Below are 23934 nucleotides of genomic sequence, written 5' to 3' on the forward strand. Positions count from 1 at the left end.
TTTTCTTAGACGGCGCAACAACAACAAAATCAACTGTGGAACCGTAAATAAATTAGACCGCGAGTGAATTTAAAGACCGGAACTAACACCCTTTGACCTTAATTACATTTTAGTCATACGTAAGTAAATACATTTTCTTCTTAGAAACAAAAATTGCAAACACTAACTATGTCACTTGAAATATCTTAGACCAGAAGTAGAGCAAAGGATTGATATCAGACTCTTCTTGGCCCAAGTAGGTCTTGAAAACCAACATATATATTTTCTTAATCAGGACATTAATTGTGGAACCGTAAATCAATTAGACCACAAGTGAATTTAAACGGTCAGAACTTCCTGTTTTAGACTGCTGTAACTTATCAGTCGTACATAAGAATATTTTTTTCATCGGGACTAAAGGACAAATTATAACTAATGATGGCGCTTTAAATATTTTAGACAGGAAGTAAATTAAAAGAGCCGAAAGTAGGTATTTTTTGATCGAAGATGGTTTTCATCTATATATTTTCTTGGTCGGAGCACCAAGGCAAACTCGACTAGGCACTGGAAATACCATTTACAGACACTGAATTTCACTCTTTTTGGCCAAATTAGGTTTTTGAGGCCTAAATGTATATTTTTTTCATACAAACCCTAAAATAGAAACAGTCAAAACAATTTTAACTTTTGAGTCAATTAGCCATATATACTAAAATAATATGTAACTGATATATTTCTGCTTCAGTTTGAAAAATATCATGCAGTTAAGAACGTTATATCACGAATAATTTCACCAAGTAGAATTCGTCCTTTGATTTTGAGATTGCGAGTAAAGCCGCGAATAACTGCTAGTGCAATATGAAAATTGGCCTCTGGTATTCACTTATAAAATACGAATCGGTATAATAAAGATATAATAAAGTACGTAATAATAAAGACAGTACACATTAAATACAATAATATTAAAATTAATGGTTACATTATCTATTTTTTAAATCAACAGCTGGTGTTAGGTGCTTGTCTTTAACCTAAAAATGTAGTTAACATTTCGTACTTTTCCTTTGGCAAGTAAGTTCTAAAACGAAGTTTGAACTAGTATTTGTTATCCGTTCACAGATTAAAGGGGCTGTTTTAGATCCGGAGTGTAACATCGAATCCAAAATGAATACTGAATTGTAAGTAAATAATAGTTTAGTTTATAAATACAGTAACATTAAATTGCAATAGGTATAACTCTGATAGTGCTCTTAATAAGTACTTGGCTTTTGTAGTAAGTTTAGTCGTTGTGCTGAAAAATGGTCGTCTTAATATTGACTATGGGGACGTATTTCAGTAATAAGCCAAAAGTGTTATTTCATATACTATCTCAAAAGTTTAACCCACAGTAATTTAAAATTTAAATATTTATTAAGATTACAGAGCGTGGCGTAGTCACTAGTTGCAGACGATGAACTGAGAAATTAAATGATGGGAGAATATTTGGAAAAGTGTTCTCCATTCTACACTGCCAGACACATTGGTAAGTAATGGTGGAATCACTGGGATTTTTCGCGAGAAGTTTTATGAAAATACGGTATATTGGGTTGTAAATATTTAACATGTAATGACAAACAATATTTCTAGCGATTTTTGCCCATATTGAGAAAATTCTGATTTTTTCCTTATAAAAATAATATATACAAATTCAAAAAATGTAAAAAAATTATATATTTTTATTACATTTATAAATAGCAAATCGAGACAAGTCGGTCCATTTGTTAAGCTACAGATCCATATAAATTTTCGTTGACAGCAACAGATATTTTTAAGCATCCTTGGAATTGAGTATAACTTTAGTAGAAGTTTTTATGCACGTGAACAACAATTTCTCACCAACAACGTTGTGTAGGAAGAGAGTAAACGCAGACTAAGGATAAATGCCTTCCTTTAAACCTCTGATGCCCTTAACAGCATTCAGTCAACTCTTAAGACAGAAGCTTGAACAGGATTATCGTAACGTCCAATTCCTCTCGCAATATTTTTTTGCACAATACCTTAAAATAAAAGGACGCCCGCAGATCATCTCTAAATCATAGGGATCTGCCTTTGTTACATTCCTAGGGAATGTCCGCCGAAGGACGGGCACCCTCCAACTAAACACTGTCAAAATGCAACTTCCCCACCAAGTACAAAACAAACAAACAAACAATACAAGGGTAATTCCTATTAACTTCCATCAGAGAAATCAAAACTTGATTTTCTTATTGCAGTTTGAAGTTATAAATTCTTTAAGAGAGTGTATCCGTACAGTTCTCATAGGTGAGCTTGTTAAGCATTCTTTAAACATAGTTGAGACGTACACATTTTTCTAATTTATTAAGTTGGAATTTTTCCAAAAATATCGCTCATAAGATAACTTTTCGGTTTGCACCAAAATGATTTGGGCTTTGGTATTTTCCAGTGAAGTATAAGAATTCATAAGTGAAGTGTTTCTATTTCATAATTTCCAGTAGAGTACCCTCGCTTTTGGGAGGTCATATTCACGAATTTTATGAATATCCCAAAAACCAAGTTCTACTAACCAAGAGATACTCTATGAGACTCATTTTTCTATCTTTCTGATCACACTGTATAAGTAGTTAACAAGTTACACTTTAGACCACACCTCGACCTGGTATGATAATGTTTGTTTCTTCAGTATGACCCAGGAGCTGGACATATTCTGCTCAACAACAGCGAGGCTGTACTATGACGAGGCTTGTCTCCAGGTGGAAAACCCTCTCAACGTAACCTTGACTCTTCTCAGACAAACAGCTCTTTGCCACAAGGTCAGATGTGGAAGTTTTACTGTTAAATAACTATTAACTATTAGTAACTCAATACTAAATGGATAAACTTTATATAAAATACGTTAAAAATACTATAATTTATCCATTAATTTAATGTTTAAACAAATAGTATGAAGATATCTACGTAAAACACATGCTAGAGGCTCTTCAATATAATGTCCTTGAGCCTTCTTCAGCTAATCGACCATTCAACCAATCAGTTTATTCGTACAATATGAATTTTACAAACTTGTATCCACTTCAAAATACAAAACTCCTATTCTAATGACCTAAAGAGGAAACTTATACAAGAAATAGTGATTATTATCTTATATAGATGAACAGAGTTGTTTACAAAGGTATTTGAGATGCGTATTCCACTTTAGATCACAATCAAGAGGGACACTAAAGAACTTCAATTTGAATTTTAAATTAGTGGTCTCCAAGGATCTTCAAAATGGAAATAAAACTCTACATTATGTTCTGCAAATTTTACATTGTCTTAACAAACAACTTAGCTTTTCGTTAAATCGATTGAAAGATTTTATCTAAAAAATAAATCTATTCTCGGTCACGTTAACTGGTGGTTGCCGAAATGAGAAGGTACGGAAGAGCTTTGCACCCTTTTCTTAGCTCGAGACACTTTATCAAAAAGTACACCATCAAACACATACATAATATATCAGCATCAGACTAAAGGTTGGCAATTTTAGTTATCAAGCACAAGTTGAGTATATCAGGTCACCCATGTAGTTTAAAAACAAATGATTGTTTGATATTTAATTAATATTTGCCTAAAAATCGTGGAAGGTTCTCGATGAAATGAAGAGTTTTTATGCACAAGATAGATGACCAAAAGAGAACTTCTTATCACAAACTAACAACTGGGGTGGAATTAGGGTTGTCGCAGAGCTCCTGGTATGATTGCGCCTTCCGTAACAGTTCTTTAGGGAAATCACTAGTAGGAATCCCCTAAGCAGCCTCAAAATTTAATACATGGAATAGTACGACCCTCAAAATTATAGGAGCTACGTGAAATCAGATAATTCATCCATCCATCCACTGACTTGAGCAAATTAAAGGGATCTGGATTATTTGTAACAACTTCCCCCTAAAATGCATATTTTCATCCATCTCCCATTGTATACTCGTTTTATATTCAGAGCTAGGTAAAACAACTTTCATCTGATGCATTTTCACCCAATGCATAGGCTAAACATTCTCCTGAGTGAGGAAGGGTCCAATGACACGTATGGCCTGTTCTGAGCAGAAATATGCCCTTGATGGGTATCCTTTATGATTATTTATTATGATTTTGCTACTTCCAAGATATTTCAATTATAAATGAAACCCAGCAACAGTTTATAACATCGCTCAACATTTTATGACATCGCGTGTTCCAAAAAGAAAATCTGCTTTAATGTTGAACTCAAGTTTTTGAAAAGACTAAGAAGGTAAAATCGGTTCTCGGTTAGACGTTTCCTTAAATATTCTCGTCACAGTCCTGTCCTGAGGCCATAGAAATCGAAATCTGTTTCATCATTCCAAAGTGGAAAGCAATTTAATAGGAATATTAACAGCATCGTACAATCAGTGCCAGATACTATTGAAGATAATTATATAATTTTTAGAATATCTGTATCAAAGATGACTGGAAGGGGTTATATTAAAAGTAGTAATGACTTCCTTTGGTAATATTTTATTAAAAACGTCAGTTTCATAAATTATATTTCATTACTAAATATAATTTACTTAAGTCATAAATAATTTAAGAATATGTCTCTATTAATCATGTTTACTATTAAATTTATTATTTGTATCTCCTTAGTTATCAACTTGGTTACAAAATTGCATAAATGTTCAAACTAAATTACTATAATTTGTCATGGAGTGATAGAATTTTGTATTTTATTTTACTTGTATACAATCTATTTTATAGGGTCGTGATTTAAAAATTTAAAAATATCTAAAAAAAACAAGTGTGGCATTATGATCGCCTTAAATGCTAAAGGCGATCATAATGCGTTATTTGTGTAGATCTAAAGAAATATGATATGTGGTAATTGGACTTTATGTTATATCGTTTTATTAATTTTTTGATTTCGATAGTGCCAACTAAAGTTCTGGACGAATATAAACCCCATGGGAACTTTACACCTTGTAGTGACTGTGAACGCACCGACCATCATCTCTTACAGAGACATCAGTCGCAGTGACCAATCATGTGTGTAAGTCTACCCTACTATTGTACATTTCCTAAACAATAATAATTATAACAACAACTGAATAATAACAAACACTTAATTCATACAATATCTTGAATACTGGTAAACTAGTGATTTTTCTGATAGTTTTCTCTAAAATATAATAATTTCTCAGAAAGGTACATAAAACCTACGTCTTCACCAAATTTGAGATTTTAAAGTATTAAGTATTAGTCGTCATTACTATACAATTTATAAAAACTGATTAAGTCTATAATTCTTTGGCAAACTGTGGATTTGAATTATTCATGTATTACACCGTTCTTTAAACAGTAGTGTTGGGTTACAAATTAGATCTTACAGTTATAATTATAATACTCTAGTTACATAATATACTACTAATACTAATACTATTGTATACTATAATTATGTAAATTTGTTTTTCTTATTTTGTTTTGAGACATAATAATATCTAATATATCTAATAAATCATGATATCTAATACACCAACCATTAATGAGTATTAGATACTGTGATCAGTCATTAATATTTTTAAGTTTGGCGTATTAAAACTTCCGTATACATTCATTTTTTGTGCTACCCTCGCATTACAGAATCATCACATTTCCAGAAGAGCTTACTCGAGAACAGGCTATATACAACTTACAATATACAACTACAGGGAAAACAAGGGTTCCTTAAATCTACTCAGCCATATTTAACAATTGCCGTGCGCTGTACTTACTGTCATAGAAAAACAGAGTTTGACTGGGATCTGTAGTGTTTTAAATTGAAACTGGTAGCCTGATGGAATTGTCGGGGTACGATGTGAGAAGACGTGTACGTGGCTTCACGTGTACCAAACCCAGTGAATAGGTTAGCCTCTATGATACTTTGGTGTACAGTTTTAACTTGCAGGCTTGTATGATTGCATAGTTTAGGAGGGATGAGGTTCCGTAGCAACACCACTAGATACCCAGCTTTCAAACATAGATTGTGAGATGAAATTCATGGTGGGTTAAGAGTTTGTAAAATCTTAACAGGATATTCAATAGCGTCTTCTGATTCTGATTTCTACTATTTAATCGAAAGATTGGTACTTCACAACCTTAATGGAGAGCTGCTCCTATAAAAGAATGTACGTTGCAGAGTCGCTTCTAGGAGTAAGAATTGGTCGTTCCCTGAGCCCAAGATGTTTCCTTAGAACTCAATTTTTTGACGTCCGGGTTAAAGCTCTTTTTTATTCAGGTCTAAGCAACCTAACAAAGACTTTCTGGATTATTTACAGTCCCAACATGTGACTTCCCATCTCCTATGAATAAGTCTAAAAGTAAGTGTAAGAATTCATCATATATTTAAGGTATACGCTCATATTTACATACCAAGATAAAACCAAGAACAATGGCCAGGATAGGATAATTTCAATATAAGGCTTTGACTTCACCAATGCGTGTTTCTCGGGATACTAGAGGTAATGTTTTTCTAAAATCATCAGCCAGCAACATAATTTCCTCAATAATTGATTTGCAAGTACGTATGTATTAGAGACACCTGATCACAGATTGTTCAAATCACAGTACACGCATTCTCGCTGAGTTGGATTGTTTTGAAGTGTTGCACATTGGAGTGTCAGTAACCTTTAAGTTAAGAAGTAACTTAAATGCCGGATGCGTAGTTTTCACCTGTCCAAGAACGAGACTTCTATTCCATATGAAGCGGGCGAGATTGTTATGTTCCTAAGGCTTGCGAGCAATAAATTAACTAAACGTTAAAAATACATTTCTCAAAAGTTGATCGTAAGATTTAGGTAGGCAACATACTCAACACCAACTTAATTTTTAAAACAAGTTGTAAGGAACTCAGAAGATCTAATGGTCGCTTGATTAAAGGTGATTAAAGAATTCCAGACTGAATTTGAAAGCAACTGCAACTAACATGGTACACAGCATAACGTTGGTAGTACTGTTGCTCTCAAAACTTATTCTTCGTTCTTTTCAGGGGATTTTGGCCAATATAACGAAGAGAAGCCAAAATAGTATAGAATCCGAGTGTTCCTACAGCAGGGCTGCCCAACCTACGGCCCGCGGGCCGAATCCGGCCCGCGAGTCAGTTTTATGTGGCCCGCCTTGTTACCAAAACAACCAAATTTGTTTACAAGCATTTGAAATATTAAATAAATACAAATTTTGAGAACCAAGCAGTCCAGCCGATTTCACGTAGAACGAGCCGTATTCATTTGGTGGAGTATGAGTGTTGAAAGAAGTAAAGTAGTTGCAGACAGATTTCACTGACTACGGTGGTGGCTGCCGGCTGGCGAATAGAGCGCGCGCGTAAAGCACGGCACAGCGCGTGGTGCGGCGACGTAACCCCTACCCAACTCAAGGTCACCACTCGCCACGTAATTTGTATGTCCTAGTATCCTTGTAGGATTAATTAAAATCAATGTATTCAATTTTTGGTGACTTTTTTATTGTTCCCTGAGAATTAGAGCAAACATCCAAAAGTCTGGGTTTATATTTATTTCTACTAAAAGAACTTAAAAACATAATATATATTATAAACCTTTACCTAACAACTAATAAATAATAAGAAATTACAATAATCAGGAAACAAGGGCCAAATAACCTTAAAACTCATATTTTGCACAAGATTTCTGGAACAATCCCCGGGCAATACGTTTTGTTTGGGGTTCCAAAATCCCCTGGGATGTTGGCCCGCCTGGCCATAAAGGCTTTACAATGTGGCCCTTGGGTAAAAAAAGGTTGGGCACCCCTGTCCTACAGTATTGTTTTTAAACCTAGGAGAAACTTGACGTATATTGTACGAATTAACAACAATAACTCCAGGTTAATGTTCTTTATATGAAGCTATCCTGAGTTTACCATCTCCATCCACAATAGGACTCGGTTGCACAAATGTGGCAATCGTGGCTGCGTGCACGATATCACTATCGTCGACGATCAGGAAATGTCTAGAGCTGGGTTGGAATAGCTGTGTCACAGAAATATCTACTTCCTGTTTTTTATGCTTATCAATATGGGTAAACTTGTCCTTTTTGTACAGAACATTGCATGACCACGATGTATCTACAGAAAATATAGATATCCGGAAACGCCTTTATAATTAGAGATTATATTGTTTTGCTTGTTTAAATAAGGACTTCTTTTCTGAACTGCGGCGTGCTTGGGCCTCCCAATTTTTTTGGACGGTTAATTTTTCGACAGTTCTACTGTTACAGTTTCATTAGCTATTGGGCAAATTGATTGGGTCTATGAATCTTAATTTAAACTCTCATTAACTTTGGTAATATTTTCTCCAACTTAAATCACTGTAAAATACTTTAATCATATTTTACAATTTAGACCTAACTGGCATCTGATTGCAATAAGAAACAACTGTTCAGGTTATAAACCCGTGTGTCTAAAACAATGTTCCAGAGTTTCGTTGAAAATTATTTTACTTGCTCTCCACGATGTTATTTATACTTTGTCTGGTCATTTATAAAATGAATGGTAAATTTCCAGGATTACATATCAGTTTGGACCTCAAGGATTGTACCGTTATGTCCTGGACTTCAGCTGTGACTACGTCCATGTCTCCAGGCAACCTGAAACCATTTTCTTTGGTAAGGCTTACAAACATTTTCTCTGGGTTGATTCGGTAAATCTTCTTCTGAAATAGTACTGAGAGAAGTTAAAGCACGATTAACTTCTCAAACTTTACTAAGTTTCAAACTTTATGATCCAGTATAGATCATTAAAAAGTGCAACATTTTATATTTTAATATTTGTTTAATTATTTGACTAAGCGCCTAGCGTAGCCTATCCACTGGCTGATAAGGAAATCCGATTCTGTCTGTCCGGACACACAACTATCGAACCAAGTCATAAAAAACTTGTGAAATTGGTGGTTTAACTATCCTAAATCATTATTAAACATGGCGCCCGAGCGTGTGTGTGTTTTGTTAATAATAAATTCGAAAAATTTATGTTGTTGCACAACAACAAAAATATCCGATAATTGGTAAAATTACATGTGAATCCAGCAATGTCATTTACAAATTGTCATGTCCAAAAGACTATATATTGGTCAGACAATAACTCCATTGCACATTATAGTGAAAAATCGCAGCGATACAAACTTTAAAATGAAATCCAATCCTATTTTGCCCATGCAATGGAACATAACAAAAAATTCGATGAATGTTTTTCTTTAAAAGGTATTAACCAAATTCAGAATCCACATAAATTTAAAATTAATTATTTTGAAATAGCTTATCAGAGGATCCTACAAACAAAACATCCGGATGATCTAAATTTAAAGTATGGATAGCTGTAGATATAAAACTAACCCTTACAATTTGTAGGGTAACCCTTACAATTACTATTCCTTGTAGTACGCAAAATTATTTACTTTTTGTTCCTAATTCAAAATTATTTTTACATATGGAGTTTCTTTTGTTTATTATTTTTTGTTAGTATTTGTAAAACTTTATATCTCTTGAAAATATCGTATTTTAGGTGAAGTATGGAGAATTGTTATGTTCAATTTATCTGTTTCCATTAAAGATATATATCGGCCCATTGGGAGTCTCAATTTCTGTCTCTCAAAAAGTGACTTTGTTTACATTGTTCTTATGGGTAGCCATATCGGCAACGAGAAAAACATATAATAAACAAATTAGTAAACAAAGTGTGTTGTGAAGGTTAATCACATGACATTTTCAAAAGCTACTTTGTTGGCTTGCTTGGTTTTATAGAGAGCTTAAACATTTTCCAAAACGCATGCCCTGCAAAGTCATCGTTATAGCAAGCTAAACGTTGTGGTGACTGCGATTATTCATGAAGATACGAGTATAGTCAATGAATGATCGATATCATGTATGGTATCAAAAGTTACTATAAAACCTTGAGTTTTTAAGAATAGCTCAGCACTGGACAACATTGGTACAGTACGCAATTAACTAGCTCACATATTGAACTGTTGAACACCGGTACGTTCTCATAGGCGTGTTTGCATATGTCGAGAACAGTGTCCTTAAAACAAAAGGGATACCTTCTAATACTTGAAAATAAATAGATGTTTGCCACAGCTATTTCCAATATTTTGATAGGATGATTGTGATTGATTGATTTTTTCCCACACATGAGGGATTTTCCCGCATTAGGATGGATTTTCTCCCTCATGCGTGTGACGTCAGAGGGGATGCAGCCTAGCCACCATCTTGGATCATGTGAGTCGCTCTCGATCAATCAGAGGCCGCCGCTAAAGTGGCACCGTGACTACTCAGATCATTTTGACCTTTGTTCCAGATCTTCTGGTTTTTCTCGTCTTATGTCTAATAGTCTGCTTCGCCTATTTTACACTGAGACACTTTGAAGTCTTTCTACGAGCCCAACATTGGATGGAGAAGAGGCTCTACGCAGAAAAATCTATGGTGCCATCTGCAGACGTTGAGCTGAAGGATAATCAAACTCCTTCATTTACTCAGGCTGTCTCGGAAGTGGAGATATTCAGGAAAACTGTCTTTGATGAGGAGACCAATACAGAGAAAACGATGGAATTTTCGTCAGTAAGTGAGAGTATTTTTTGTCTCTTTGGGATAATTACCATTGCTGAAATGTTTAATATCCCTAGTCACTATTGTGTTGACGCCCTCTGTAATTGTATCTAAGACTTGATAAAGAATTCCAGTTCAACTGTAACTGCCTGTTGGAGTAGTTTTGGCGTAATTCTAAACAATGACTAACGTGTCTCAAAATTTATGGGCGAATTTTTCAATTTTCAGAGAGGCGTGAATACAAGTCCAAGCATTCAGGAAGTTGAAGATGTGGAACCGAAATCACTTGAATTTGTGGAATTTGAAGCCTTACTAGTGTTTAGAGGGTGAGTAAATGTTACTTTAATTTTGAATACTAGCTGCCTTCTCTTCCTCAAAACATGTGGCACAATTTTGTTATCTAATTAGATGTCAAACAAAGTACTCTTTTACTTTTATTTTCTCTGCAAATCACAATAATGTAGCCTATTACTTCCACAGGCTGGTGGTGTCACTGTGGATATTTTTCAACGTAGAAGCTCAAACTGTACCATTGCTACAGAAATCACCATGGGATGGTCTAAAAATGTACGATCTACGAATTGGCTGGTAAGAATTGTTCTTTTGGTGACTGTTTCTTCTCCGTGAAAATGGTTTTTAATACCACCTCAAGTTAGTAAGAGGTGTTCAGTCCAGTCTTGTTCTATTGTTGCTAAAAGGTTTCATCATATAAAGTATTGTTTTATTTTAAAGATTCATACTTTGGGAATTTATTTTTAAATAAGTTAAATTTCAAAACAAACTTGCATGTACCGTAACATGTTGTATAAAATTATATAATTTGCGAGATGGCAAATTATATAATTATACAACATGTTAATTACTTAAATGTTGAAGTAAATTGTATGTGGTGTTCAATTCAATCAATTATTTTTTTATTGTAGTAATACATATTTACATGCATGGCATTTGTCAGGTTCACATGTTAAAAACAAAATACATAATCTGACATGGTCCACATAACTAGCTATAATACTAAAATTTGATTGGTTGCAATATATTATAAATTCCTTAGTATCGTATATACTTTGTTCTATCAGCACTGATTTTAACTTCCGTTTAAATTTGTTATCATCTAGACATGTTATTTCATCGGGTAACAAGTTACATATATTTTTTCCCAATTCAAATGTTGATTTAATGGTCGTTTGGAAATTACATTGCCCAATTCTAAGAAAGTTACTCTGTCTGGTAAAATAGTCATTAACTGAGCTATGAGTGGGAATAAAATCTACACTTGCTCTTATGTACAGTAGCAGCTGCATTAAATACATTGAAGGAACAGTCAGAACACCAAGACTTTTAAATAAAAATTTACAATGAGTTCTACAATTAACATTAAAAATAATTCTTAAAACTCTCTTTTGTAGAATTAAAAGCTTGCATTCGTATCACAGCCCCAATCTGTTTTACATACGTTCACAATATAAGAATCCCATTTCATATTTGATTGTAACAACACACCCAGATATGTAACTTCATTATTACTAATATTGTTATTTAAAACTAAATTTAATACTTTGAATCCAATCTTTAATCAAATAAAACATTAGCTGCAGTCCAGTCCTCTGCTACAGAGATAAAATGAGACAACAATTGATTAGGCTAACTAAATTAAAATTTGCACAACTCAAAACCAAAAAACAAAAATTGCGTGATTGTTTTTTTACGCAAAATCATCTGCATACATCAAAGATTATACACAAGCATTGCTCAAAGCTGATGGCGGGTCATTAACATACGATGAACATAGTTGGCCCCAAAATTGATCATTGCGGCACACCAGTAAGAATTAGCACATATTGAGAAAAACAACCACTATAAAATACAGAATGGAACCTTTCAGACAAATGTGATTGAATAAGGTTAATAGAATTAACATCAAATCCATAAAATTTAAGTTAAAAAAGTATAACATGGTCAATAGTTTCAAATTCTTTTGACATCGTAAAAACTACCTACTACACATTTTTCCATCCACATTCATTGTACATTCTTTCATAAAATTAACAACAGCTAAACTAGTACTCTTTCCAGATCTAAATCCATATTGATTGCTGGAGAACAAAAAATTATGTTCAAAATATTTCATTACTTGATTGTTCGGTATAATCTCAAGAACTTTAGAAATAACTGGTACTATGGACACTGGGCGATAGTTAGCATAGTCACCCTTTATACCCTTTTTATGCAAATCAATAACTTTTACCAAATTAAGACATTGTGTAACAGTACAACAATCAATACAGAGATTAAACAAATAAGAAAGTATTTCAGAAACAAATGGTGGCGCTAATTTTAAAACTTGATAGTTGAGATTATATAAACCTAGACATGAAATGTTACTCAATGATAAAATAGCACTATGAACCTATTCAACAGTAACATTACAAAATGAAAAGACTGATTTTACGTTATATTTCCGTGTATCTGAGTTAATCTGAATTTATTTCAGTAGTATGAAATATCGTGTCTTGCTTGAGGTACTTCTTAGATAATTGAACTGACTTGATTAAACAATAAATTATTAAAACCATTACTAGTTAGAGATGAATCAACCTTATTAACAGAGGAGCCCTCATTACCACCTAGGCTGTCTTTAACTATTGACTAAATAGTTTTGGGTTTATCTATAGCGTTCTTAATCCTTTTACCATTATAAGCTAGTTTAGCTTGTCTTACCTCATGTTTATATTTGGACCTCAGAAATATGTAGGATTCTTTGTAAACATCTTGACCTGTATTCTTAAACAATTCATAAGTAAAAAACATTGTTCTTTCATCAACCTCAGTCGTTCATTGTACCGTTTTGGCTTTGTACACCTATTTGTAACAGCACTCTTATATTTAATTGAAAAGGCTATATCTACTAATTCTAAAAATGTACTAAATAAAAACTCAAACTTGTCTTCAATCGCAGATAAAGAATACATTATTAGCCAGTTGACCTTGCTTAACAAAACTCTAAAGTATGCATTATTGACATCATCAATATATCTGGATGTTTTAAAATTGCTTTCAAATGTGCTATTATTAACATTGGAATTAGTATCACAATCATGACATGAATCTACACTGTGGTGGTCCGACATTATCATTGGTTCCACAAAAGCCGAAACAATTTATTAGGGTGCACAGATACAGCTACGTTGTCAATGCATTATTATTAACATGTAGGCTAGGTCTAGTTATTTCATACACGGAATTCCTTAAGTTAAAGCTCATAAACAAATGTTCTAAAACCCTATTTTTCGAACTATTCTCTAAAATATTAACATTACATTACAGTCAACACAAGACCGCAGAGGCATTAGTTTTATTGTTTCAATATAAAACATTCAAAACATTATACATAGCCTCAACAAAGCTATCAAAATTATCATACTCAAGCACTATATACAATTCTAAACAAATAAATTTACTTCCTCAATGTATACCGCAGTTACTTCACATACAGAAGACATGGACTGTTCACAAGGAAAGTTAATTATTTAAACTCCATATCAGACTTGAGATAAATCGCTGTGCCTCCTGGAATACATACTCTCTAAGACAACGTTCTGGAATGCTGATAACGTTTTCCAAACTTTTTAAAAATATTGGTAACAAAATACAGAAGGACTATATTTACATACTCCTTAAATTAAGATTACACTTAATTTAATATAATTTCCCCAAGTCTAGGGCCACGTCGATAGTAACGACAAAGACACACTTTTTATGTGTTTCGTTATTATCTGATCAACCAACAGAAAAATAAATGAGCTTTTCATGTTTTTTATAAATAGCTAACAATTATTATACCATTGGTTTTTTAATTAACTCTTCCAAAACAGTGCTATATTTTGGTAATAGTTCGGTTAATAACAGAAAGTTGCCTTTTTTTTACTGTCAGAAAATTTTTCAACTCTCTCCAAAAAAAGGGAAGGTTACATGTAGTAAACATTATTAAAACATTGTTCACTCTCTTTAGGATTTTCCTCCAAAAATTGAATCCTTCTTTCAAACGTATTTCTCGAATGGGATTGATAGTTTAAACCCCACAAAATTGGTTACATTTAAAGAAATTTGTACGCAAATTCAAGAATATGTAATTACTTTTAAACAAATATTTGTGATTAAGTCAGAAATATTTAAATCCCCTCTTTGTGAGACTCTTTTGGCCAGAGGCCCCAGGACGATGCTCTGGTTGCCTGTCCAACTACAGGTCGGACGCTCTTGTTACACTGCTTGGAAAGGCTCCGGCCTCCGTTTGGCACTCAAATATTTTGTGAGGTTGAATTCTGTATTTACTAGTAGATTTGGAGTGTTAACTATGTTGAATCTTATCGTGGAGTGTTAGCTCAATGACTGGAGGCAATGCAGGCTGACGATAGTGTTAAGTCAGGGTGCCAGCTTTACACACTGTCTCTTGAGGGCTTATTTCATTAGTCGGCTCTACTGTATATAATTAATAGAATTACTTAAAAGTTCCTTCACAGAGAATTTAGTTCTGTCTACCACCAGCTTATTTCTCAAATTCAGCTGCACCTGTTCCCGTACATGTCCTCCCAGCTCTGACGCCTTTGAGTGACCAAACTACTTAGATATTTCACAACAAACATCGGCAAGTGTATTCCTTGTTTAAGAGCCAATCCAGATGAGGTAAATGAAAGTATTGTGAAAGGCTTAAACGTCTGATGGTGAGAACATGGGCGTTAGCTGCACAGAAAGGTTTTATATTTCAAAATTACCATTTTCTTGATTTAGATACTGGATGTCCTGTTATATTCGTGAATGAATGAAATGTTACTGTTGTAATTTGGTAGAATTTATTGAAGAAACATAGGCTACTCGTATTTTGGTAGAAGGAACTTAGTAGATTAGATGCAGCAAGTTCTCTCCCTCTCCTGACTGAGCGCGTCGGCCACAATTACCTTATATCCATGCTAATTCTACGAATAAACTTATCAGATGAGGAAATACGTGCTAGTTCAAAGGTTATATAAGTAAGATGTGAGCATTCAGTTCTAACATCTATTGTAGCCTTTTTATCTACCCTTGCTCTTGTATTTGATGGTTCCCCTGAAAATGTTTTAATTAATAGTTCTATGTTTAATGCTGCTACGTCTGATTACCTTCGGCCTGTCAACTTTAAACCTCCATTGTCACGTCAGTGGTAATCAAGTATTCATGAAAACGCCAAGAGAAAGCGAACGTATTAGATATGGGTCAGCTTTGCTTTTACGAAAGTTGTGCGAAAAATATAACCGCTTTAATGAACCGTGAAAACACGAACGAATGTACACCAGCGCCAGTTCCGAGTATCTAATGGGGATTTAGTGTAGATGTCAAGTAATAATTGGCAAATTGTACAAATAAATATAAGAAATGACTAATGGACGAGTACAAAAAGTGGCAAATGTATGAGTATAAGATGTGGCAAATGACAATTTACTAGTTTACTCTGTGGGGCGTACAGCTAAGAGGAACGACGCCCGTATTGTACGCTGCAACGTGCGGCGGTTTAGGTGTAGCTTTTGCCACCCCTGGTTTGATATGTTATCAACCCACATAGTTATGACAGTATCTGCAATAAGAGATTTAAAATACATCCCTACCAACAAACTGGGCTGACTCTGTTTCCATCGGAATCCAAAATCGATTCCACATCGAACATTTTACTACCGTGCAATAAACTACTAGGTAAACAAATCCGACAACCTGTTCAGTTTGTCAGATTATTCCTGGTACGCATTTAATACAATGCGTCAGATCACAAAGTGGTTACATTTTGGCATATTGACAAGAAACTAGTGAAAGCTGTCTTTGAACGTAGTTCTAAAAGAATACTTACCCCTTTAGAAAGTTACAGGATATTCGGGATGGAGGGAGGTAAGAGACACGTCCTGCGAAATCCCATGTTACATCCAATACAGGGAAGGATAATGGGCACTACATCTCAGTCCTGACACCTTGGAAGAAGAGAAGGCTACTTCTGTTCCAACCATTCCAGTCAAAGCAGTGAACAGTATATCAGCATGTTTATGCTTGCAAAAACTTTTAACACTAAGGGAGCTCCACCCACTCAGTCATACTTTGTGGTAAACTAGATCTGTCAATCAACGGCTTTACCCCAATATCGCAACATACGTGATACTTTGGTTTTTGTTATACACAATGTAGCTTTAGCTGGAAGGTATAAGGCAGCAAGAAATTAACTATCCTGGGAAAGATTGTTAGCTCAATGTTTTAAATTTTTAGCTTAGTATTTTAAGAATCTTGTACCTATTTGAAGAAGAGAATAAAATAACAGTTTTTGAAAGGTGTTTCAACTATTTTATTTGGTAACAAAAAGGGATTTGCACTGCTATTATCTTTTTTACCTTAGTATAATTAGTATGAATATACATTAAAATCAATAAGAAGCAGTATAAGCCATCTTACTTTGGGTTGGACAAAATTGAGAATTTCCCAGTACCCAGGTTCTACTGGGCGTTGGCAGCCTCCTTCTACCTCCACTACCACTTGAGTCTGAGCCGAGGGGAAAGCCGCAAGAGGGTGTTTCTGCGAGGTGTACTTCTCCGGTCCGCCATATACTGTGTAGCTGGACTCTGCTACAACCACACAAACAACACCTCTATCAAAGGACAAGACTTCCAGCCCCAGTTTCCTCCTATTAATAAGCTTAGGATATTTGGCATTCTGCAGAGAGTAGGGCTGGCACAGCTGGTCACTTCAGGAGTGGAAGTCTGCGTCATGTCTAGGACTATCAAGGTAGGTCTAAAGTCTGGATTTATTCAATGATCAGACATTCCGTTAGTGAAGTTTTGAAGACTTGTAAGGTAATTAAAAACTGTAATATTAAGTGTTAGTACAATTATTTTACTATTACAAGATTGAGGACTATTCAAATATTAATACAAGAGTCAATTTTAAACATTAAAATAAATTTTCCAGATATTTAAACAATTATTTCATGTTATCAAATAAACTAACTTTTAAAAAACTGTATTAATGGTGACGTGCCTTTTGGTTTCAAAGCAAAATAAAAGTGGGCACAATAGTGCTCCTTGCAACACAACCACATAGCATTTTGCATATCACAAAACATGTATGCCATTATTTTTAAATAATTTTATAAATTGAGACTTACCTGATAATCAGAATTTCATATGATCAAGAGATTTTATATACATGCCTTGTAAAATATAAATAACAATATATTTTTATGATACACGAGTTCTCTATCAAATGCCTTAGTTAGATACGAAAATATGTCTCATACATTTCACACCATTAATAGTTCTTCATCCAATGAATACTGATACAATCTTACAATTTTTGTAATGGAACGACATTTTTTTATCCAACAAATTATATGATTCTGTAAACACAATAAATTTACCACAAGAATTCACATTTGTATAGGTGTTGCAATACCTGACAAAAACATTGGTAATTACTGTATTGAAATAAATCCTCGTGAAGGATGTTGTAGTATTCTAAAATCCTAAAACTGAAAAATTAAATGATTGTAACAGCAGTCCTAAAGCCTTAATAAAGTTAGTATCCCAATGGTAATCGCTATAACCCAATATAGTTATCACTATGATATTATCGAGTTCCTTTGATTATTTTTAAATAAATGTTTTATTTCAATAATCTTTTTGTGGCCAAGAATGGTGCATTTTAGATTCCTCCATTTTCAGCGTGGTCCTCTTCGAGATTTGAAGGAATCTTGGCTTCAGTGGCTAGTCTGTGTGGTACTAGTGACTCTACACACCAGTATTACCTACTTGCTGCCGTTCCCCGACTGCCCCACTGGATACACTGGCCCAGGAGGTTTTCACGATAACGCCTCAGCAGTAGATTGCACTGGTGGTGTCTCCCAGTACATTGACCGTGCGATTGTTGGAAAAGACCGGTTACTACCAGTAAGGGTATTAGAGCAGGCTTATCCTGTGTATGATATACCGCGCAGGTTTGATCCTGATGGTAAGATGATTTTGAAATATTTTATTCAGTTAAATATTTGTTCAGATTATACCTTTAAATCAATACCACTAGAAAAGTTCTTTAAGACAGAGCTGCAAACCAAATGTTTTAAAATTATCCCTCGTATTAAAATCACATACCAATTTTTATATAAACGAAGGAGAGGTATTCCAATTTTAGCCTCACTACACGTCCGCATGGATCACTGACCTGTGCGAGAATATTATCAAAGGGAGGAAAGTCGGTACAGTCAGAGTACAAGGTACTGCTAAATGTGCAACGGCCACAGACAGGATTTGAACCCACGCTAAGTGGCAAAATATAATGAAGAAAGATCTCATCTATAGACTTTAAATTTTTAACTTAATTTCTACGTAGTCAAGGATGAATTCTGTGATGATGCATGTACAAACATGGAAGTTCGCTAAGCACCATTGAATTCTATTACTCCAGAGGTTGATAAAATTCTTTCTTTCCTATCTTTCTGCAAGATATCTCAACAATGAAATGAGCCATAGACTTGAAAATTGGCATGCAACCTCAGTAAATCCTGTTGCATGGCATGTGATGTGGCGTATTCTTACCTTGTAATAACTCAGAAGGAGGAATAAATCAAAGAATTCCTTATTTTTATGGGATACCACACATATACTGCATTTAATAAAATTTGGAACTGAATTTGAATGATATCAAGTTAATTAGCAGATCCAAATAATATAAGTAATTTTATTTACTTATCTTCAATATGGCATATCAATAAATGTGTCATTTAAAAATTGACATTGTAAAATTCCACTTTAGCGTTTTCTCTACAGGGTATGAACATGCCAACTACTCAGTTTCCTATAGCTTATTGGATTTCTTTCCATGTTGCTTAGTACAGTAACCTAAATATTAGTTGTGCTGATTATAGACTGAACCTTGATGTTATAGGGCTACTCGGGACTTTGACCACATGTTTTCTGTTGGCGTTGGCGATGCAAGCCTCCCGCATTTTCATCCTTTTCCATCGGCACCTTGACAGAATCATGCGGCTGGTGTGTTGGGCTTCTTTACAGGTGATTTCTATGGGATTAATAATTACTAAAATTGAGTGGTAATTGGTGTAACATTGATGCAAATGATTCAAAAGTTTTCAGGTTTGGGATAAATGTAAAACTGCAATACTTCAGCTTTAACCAGATCTAACCTGTTTTGAACTAAAATAATATTTTTTGTTAACTTACAAAAAAGAAGTCATTTTCTAATACCTAAGATAATCAGAAGCCAATAGATTTCAACCATTGTTGAGAGATGTGTTCACAGTTTTTGACACTATGACCCAGTTCCGAGCAACAGGTATCTCATGTCTTTTCATGTCAACACATATCTTACCAGTGATTTCACTTACCTGGTATTGCTCGGACTACATTGTCACATTTCTGTGTTTCTAGCTGTTGGTGGGAGGTGTGCTCTGCGGTTTCCAACAGTATGATGGTCCTATTCCGATCAACAGGTATCTGATGTCTGTCTCTTACGTGTTGGTTGCCAGTGGCCTCGCTTACCTTGTGTTACTTGTACTGTATCTTCTCACCTCTGTATGGAGCATATGGTCTGGATTTCCCTTTATCTACAGTGGTAAGTGAATCTTCCTTTTCAATAATTCTAATCAAATTAGTCAGACCTTATGTTCGTAAACTATGGTCTTTTGGTTTCTATTTGGGCACTGTAATCGTTCTAGTAACAATGAAAGTGATATGATGTCTAAAACTTTGGAAATAGAACTGCAGAGCTACCTGGGCTTCCAGATCTCGAACTTAAAAGCGAAGCAAAATATCTTGGCGTTACAATAGACAATAGACTCACCTGGACATCACACGTAGACCAGCTTTGCGGAAAGTTAAACACCAGCCTATATGCACTCAAAAGAATAAAGAGCTCTAGTGATCTAGAAACAGCTAAAATAGCATATTACTTGCTATTTGAGTCGCATATTAGGTATGGGCTGATAGTGTGGGGAAACTCCTCTGCCAGAAACGTCCAAAGAATATTGGTACTACAAAAGAAAGCAGTAAGAACATTATTAGGTCTTAACCCATATGACACTTGTCGGGGCGCCTTTGAAGAACTAAAAATCCTTACTGTAGTATCACTCTACATCCTAGAAGTGGTCAAACATGCCACAGAGAAATTTCATCAGAAACTAGGAGATAATCACCAATACAACACCAGGAACACCACAAACTTTGCCATGCCAATTCACCACCCGACTCTCTATGAGAAGAAGCCGTGCTATGCAGGAGCAAGGCTGTTCAACCTCTTGCCTGAGCAGTTAAAAAGGATCCACCAAGAGAAAAACTTCAAGAAACATCTCACCAAATGGTTGCTAGAACACTCCTTCTACACCTTAGAAGAGTTTGTCACCTGGAGGAACACCTAACCACATGAACAAAGAAAATAAAGTCCTTGATTCACATCATGTATAACTGTATGACGCAAATTCTGTACTCTAAGTCCAAGAATAAAGATTATTGATTTCTGAATGTATGTGGTTAGTAGTCTAATGGTATAAAATCATAAGAGAATTGAGAATGTTTACAAATATCATATAAACTATAGTGTTTATTGTTTTCAAGCTGTTGGTATGCATTAATAAAGGTATTTAAATTAATAGAGTATTGAAAATCGGCGAAGGATCATTTAATTAAGGAACTAACGTTCAAATGTGACTTTGAAAGCATTAAAAGGTTTATCATCCTGTGATAATGGATTATATGGCATATTTCAGAGCATATGGTAGCATAGTAAATTTTGTTTTGGTACACAACTACAATGGTTGCTGCATGTTATAATATACCTATAGTTGTTGCCGTAGTGTTCAAATGTCGGTGAGCAAAAGTAATTAATATTATGTTGGCAGGATCAAGAATAATAAAAAAACGATTCTGCTGGAACTGAAGAAAATGCAGAATTAGGAATCAGTGTACCTTCAATATTTTACATTTACGATGATTTTCTTGACAGGCATCAACATCCTTGTGGTATTTTATGGAAGTCTGGTATTCCACCACACCTTCCCGTTCGTATGGCAAATCCCGCCTGAGAATTCAGACACCAGCAGAGAGTATCTGGTGGTAGCTGGCTGGAATCTCTGCGTCTGGCACTTCGTCTGCTACCAGCTCCTGAAGCATGCTATTGTCTGTCCGGTCTGATTAAACTCATTTGAATGTAAAATACACCTCATTTTTATTTAATCTAACTAAGAAATAATTTATTGCTTCTTTTATGTTGGCCCTTCCTTGACAGGAAAAGAACACTTGTAAAAGAAACAAACTTATGGTGACCACGTCAGGCAAACAAACCTAGTATCTTGATAACACACACATTCTGTAACTTGGTTCTAGTTACTAGTATCAAGAGTCTTTGACTGAGATGGTGAAATACAAAGTTTAATAAAAAAATATAACCTATGAGCTATAAAATTTGCATGCAACCTCAGCGAAGCCAGTTGTGTGGCTCGTAGTATGGCGTATTCCTATCTTTATCACAGGCATGTGTTTTTGAATGGTTTAAGATGGTAGAGAAGATGTTGAAATAATCCAAGAACGTGTTACCCTTCAACATCAAAAACAGATGAAAATGTTGAAAAAGTCTGTAATTTGATTACATTTGACCATCAATTAAGTATTCTTGCAATTGTTGAAACTGTAGGAATTGATAAATAACGTGTATGGTACATTTTAATTAACAATTTTAACATACAAAAAGTGTGTGCTAAAATGGTGCCAAATTCTAAAGTTTGAACAAGCTCACAAAAATATTTGTACTAACACTTTGTACGCGATTGGAAATGACCCAAATTGTTTAGAAACGATAATAACATGTAATGAAACGTGGTTTTTTTTTACTTATGATCCGGAAACCAAGTGCCAATCCATGCACTGGTAGAGCCCAACTTCACTGAGAACCAAAAACTATAGAATGAGCAAGTCAAAATTTAAAGCAATGATAACTCTTTTTTTATATCTACGGGATTGTGTACCTTCACTGATGTTCAAACAATTAATTAATATTACTACCTTAAAGTACTTTTCAAACCATGTCGAAAAGTAGGGAAAAACTCTCCGAAATGTGGAAAGACAAATCATGAATTCTCTATAACAAGACAATGCACCAACCAGCTCATTTCGCGTTATCTGTTAAGAGGTTCCCAGCCAAGTATTGCATCCTAGCGTTACACCCATCCATCCACCTTATTCATCAGATCTTACACCATGTAATTCTACTGTTCCATTAGTTAAATCTGCATTAAAAGAGACAAGATTTGAGACTGTGAAAGCTTTAAAGAAGAAAGTGGCACATGTCCTGAAGGAGTGACAGAAGATGGCTTCCAGTACTGTTTCCAACAATGGAAGATTCACATGAAGCGTTGTAGGGATGTAGAAGGAGTGTATATTGAAGATAACAATAAGTGATTATGTATAAAATAAAACACAATTTTTTACAACTTTAATCTCGTTATTTAATAGCCACACCTCGTATATATTATTAAAAAGCAAAAAGACACGTTTATAGTTTTCTATGTATATTTGAAATGTAAATACAGTTGTGTAGTTAGATATTTCATGACTTGTTATCACTTATTTTATTGTAGAATCTTTTGTTAAAACCATTAGAAAATAGTGTAATTAGTATTGAGGTGACCGGTATTATGCATTAAAATTAGGTACTTAAAATACACGCCCAATAAGTTATAACAGGCCATGAACGTATACATTTGTTTGTCCCAAAAAGTTTAATTTACCAATACTTTCAAGCTTATGAAGAGCGATAAACTATAGTAATAAATTATATTTCATTTAAAAATCACAGTGAGACATGATTTTGGTTTACTGAATTGATGCCTTCTGATAGAAACTCGACGAGGAAAGCCAGATTCCATTCTCAAGACTGGCCAGACCCGGCTGAAGTCGTTTTTGTTATTGTTACCTCATCACATTTATTGACAACGGGACATTGACAAGTGCAAAACTACTGAGAAGCCCTTCCATTTCCTCTTCTGAAAAACACAATATACTGTCTTCAGCTTTTGTTTCCTGTACGTAGTTCCAAAGCTCACCCCAACTATGGCGCGTGTCAGTCGACAAAATCTTTGCTGTGTGGAGCTCCTGTCAAGATCTCCGATATATTGTGGAACTGTAAACAAAACCTGAATGATGTTGGATGAAACTTTTCGTCCTCTGGGCACCAGGACAAGCAAGAGTCTCTGGAAATGAAGGATTTCCCCAGACAGGATTCCCTCTGACATTTCAATACAACAGAATCCTGATCATCCCCTCTTTAGATGCCATTCCCACAAATTGCCACCTGTCCCAAAATATCCACAAAG

At 34.6% G+C, this 23934-nt stretch overlaps 1 protein-coding gene across 1 annotated transcript; it reads left to right on the forward strand.

The window, feature by feature from the left end:
- Window positions 1-1002: 1002 nt before the first annotated feature.
- Window positions 1003-23033, forward strand: LOC124354385 (heparan-alpha-glucosaminide N-acetyltransferase-like). Its single transcript, XM_046804795.1, has 12 exons — window positions 1003-1154; window positions 2657-2786; window positions 4896-5014; window positions 8515-8615; window positions 10303-10562; window positions 10779-10876; window positions 11031-11138; window positions 17054-17345; window positions 18281-18566; window positions 19500-19624; window positions 20000-20183; window positions 21570-23033. Exons 1-12 carry the CDS (start codon window positions 1141-1143, stop codon window positions 21755-21757), a joined length of 1905 nt encoding a protein of 634 aa, XP_046660751.1. The 5' UTR covers window positions 1003-1140; the 3' UTR covers window positions 21758-23033.
- The last annotated feature ends 901 nt before the right edge of the window (window positions 23034-23934 follow it).

Source organism: Homalodisca vitripennis, chromosome 2, assembly GCF_021130785.1.
Source record: "Homalodisca vitripennis isolate AUS2020 chromosome 2, UT_GWSS_2.1, whole genome shotgun sequence".
NCBI classification, from domain to species: Eukaryota; Metazoa; Arthropoda; class Insecta; order Hemiptera; family Cicadellidae; genus Homalodisca; species Homalodisca vitripennis.

Coding starts and splice junctions, on each gene's coding strand:
- LOC124354385 (XM_046804795.1), top strand. Junction 19,625..19,999: donor TGTGTTGGGCTTCTTTACAG/GTGATTTCTATG, acceptor CTGTGTTTCTAG/CTGTTGGTGGGAGGTGTGCT. Junction 20,184..21,569: donor ATTTCCCTTTATCTACAGTG/GTAAGTGAATCT, acceptor TTTTCTTGACAG/GCATCAACATCCTTGTGGTA.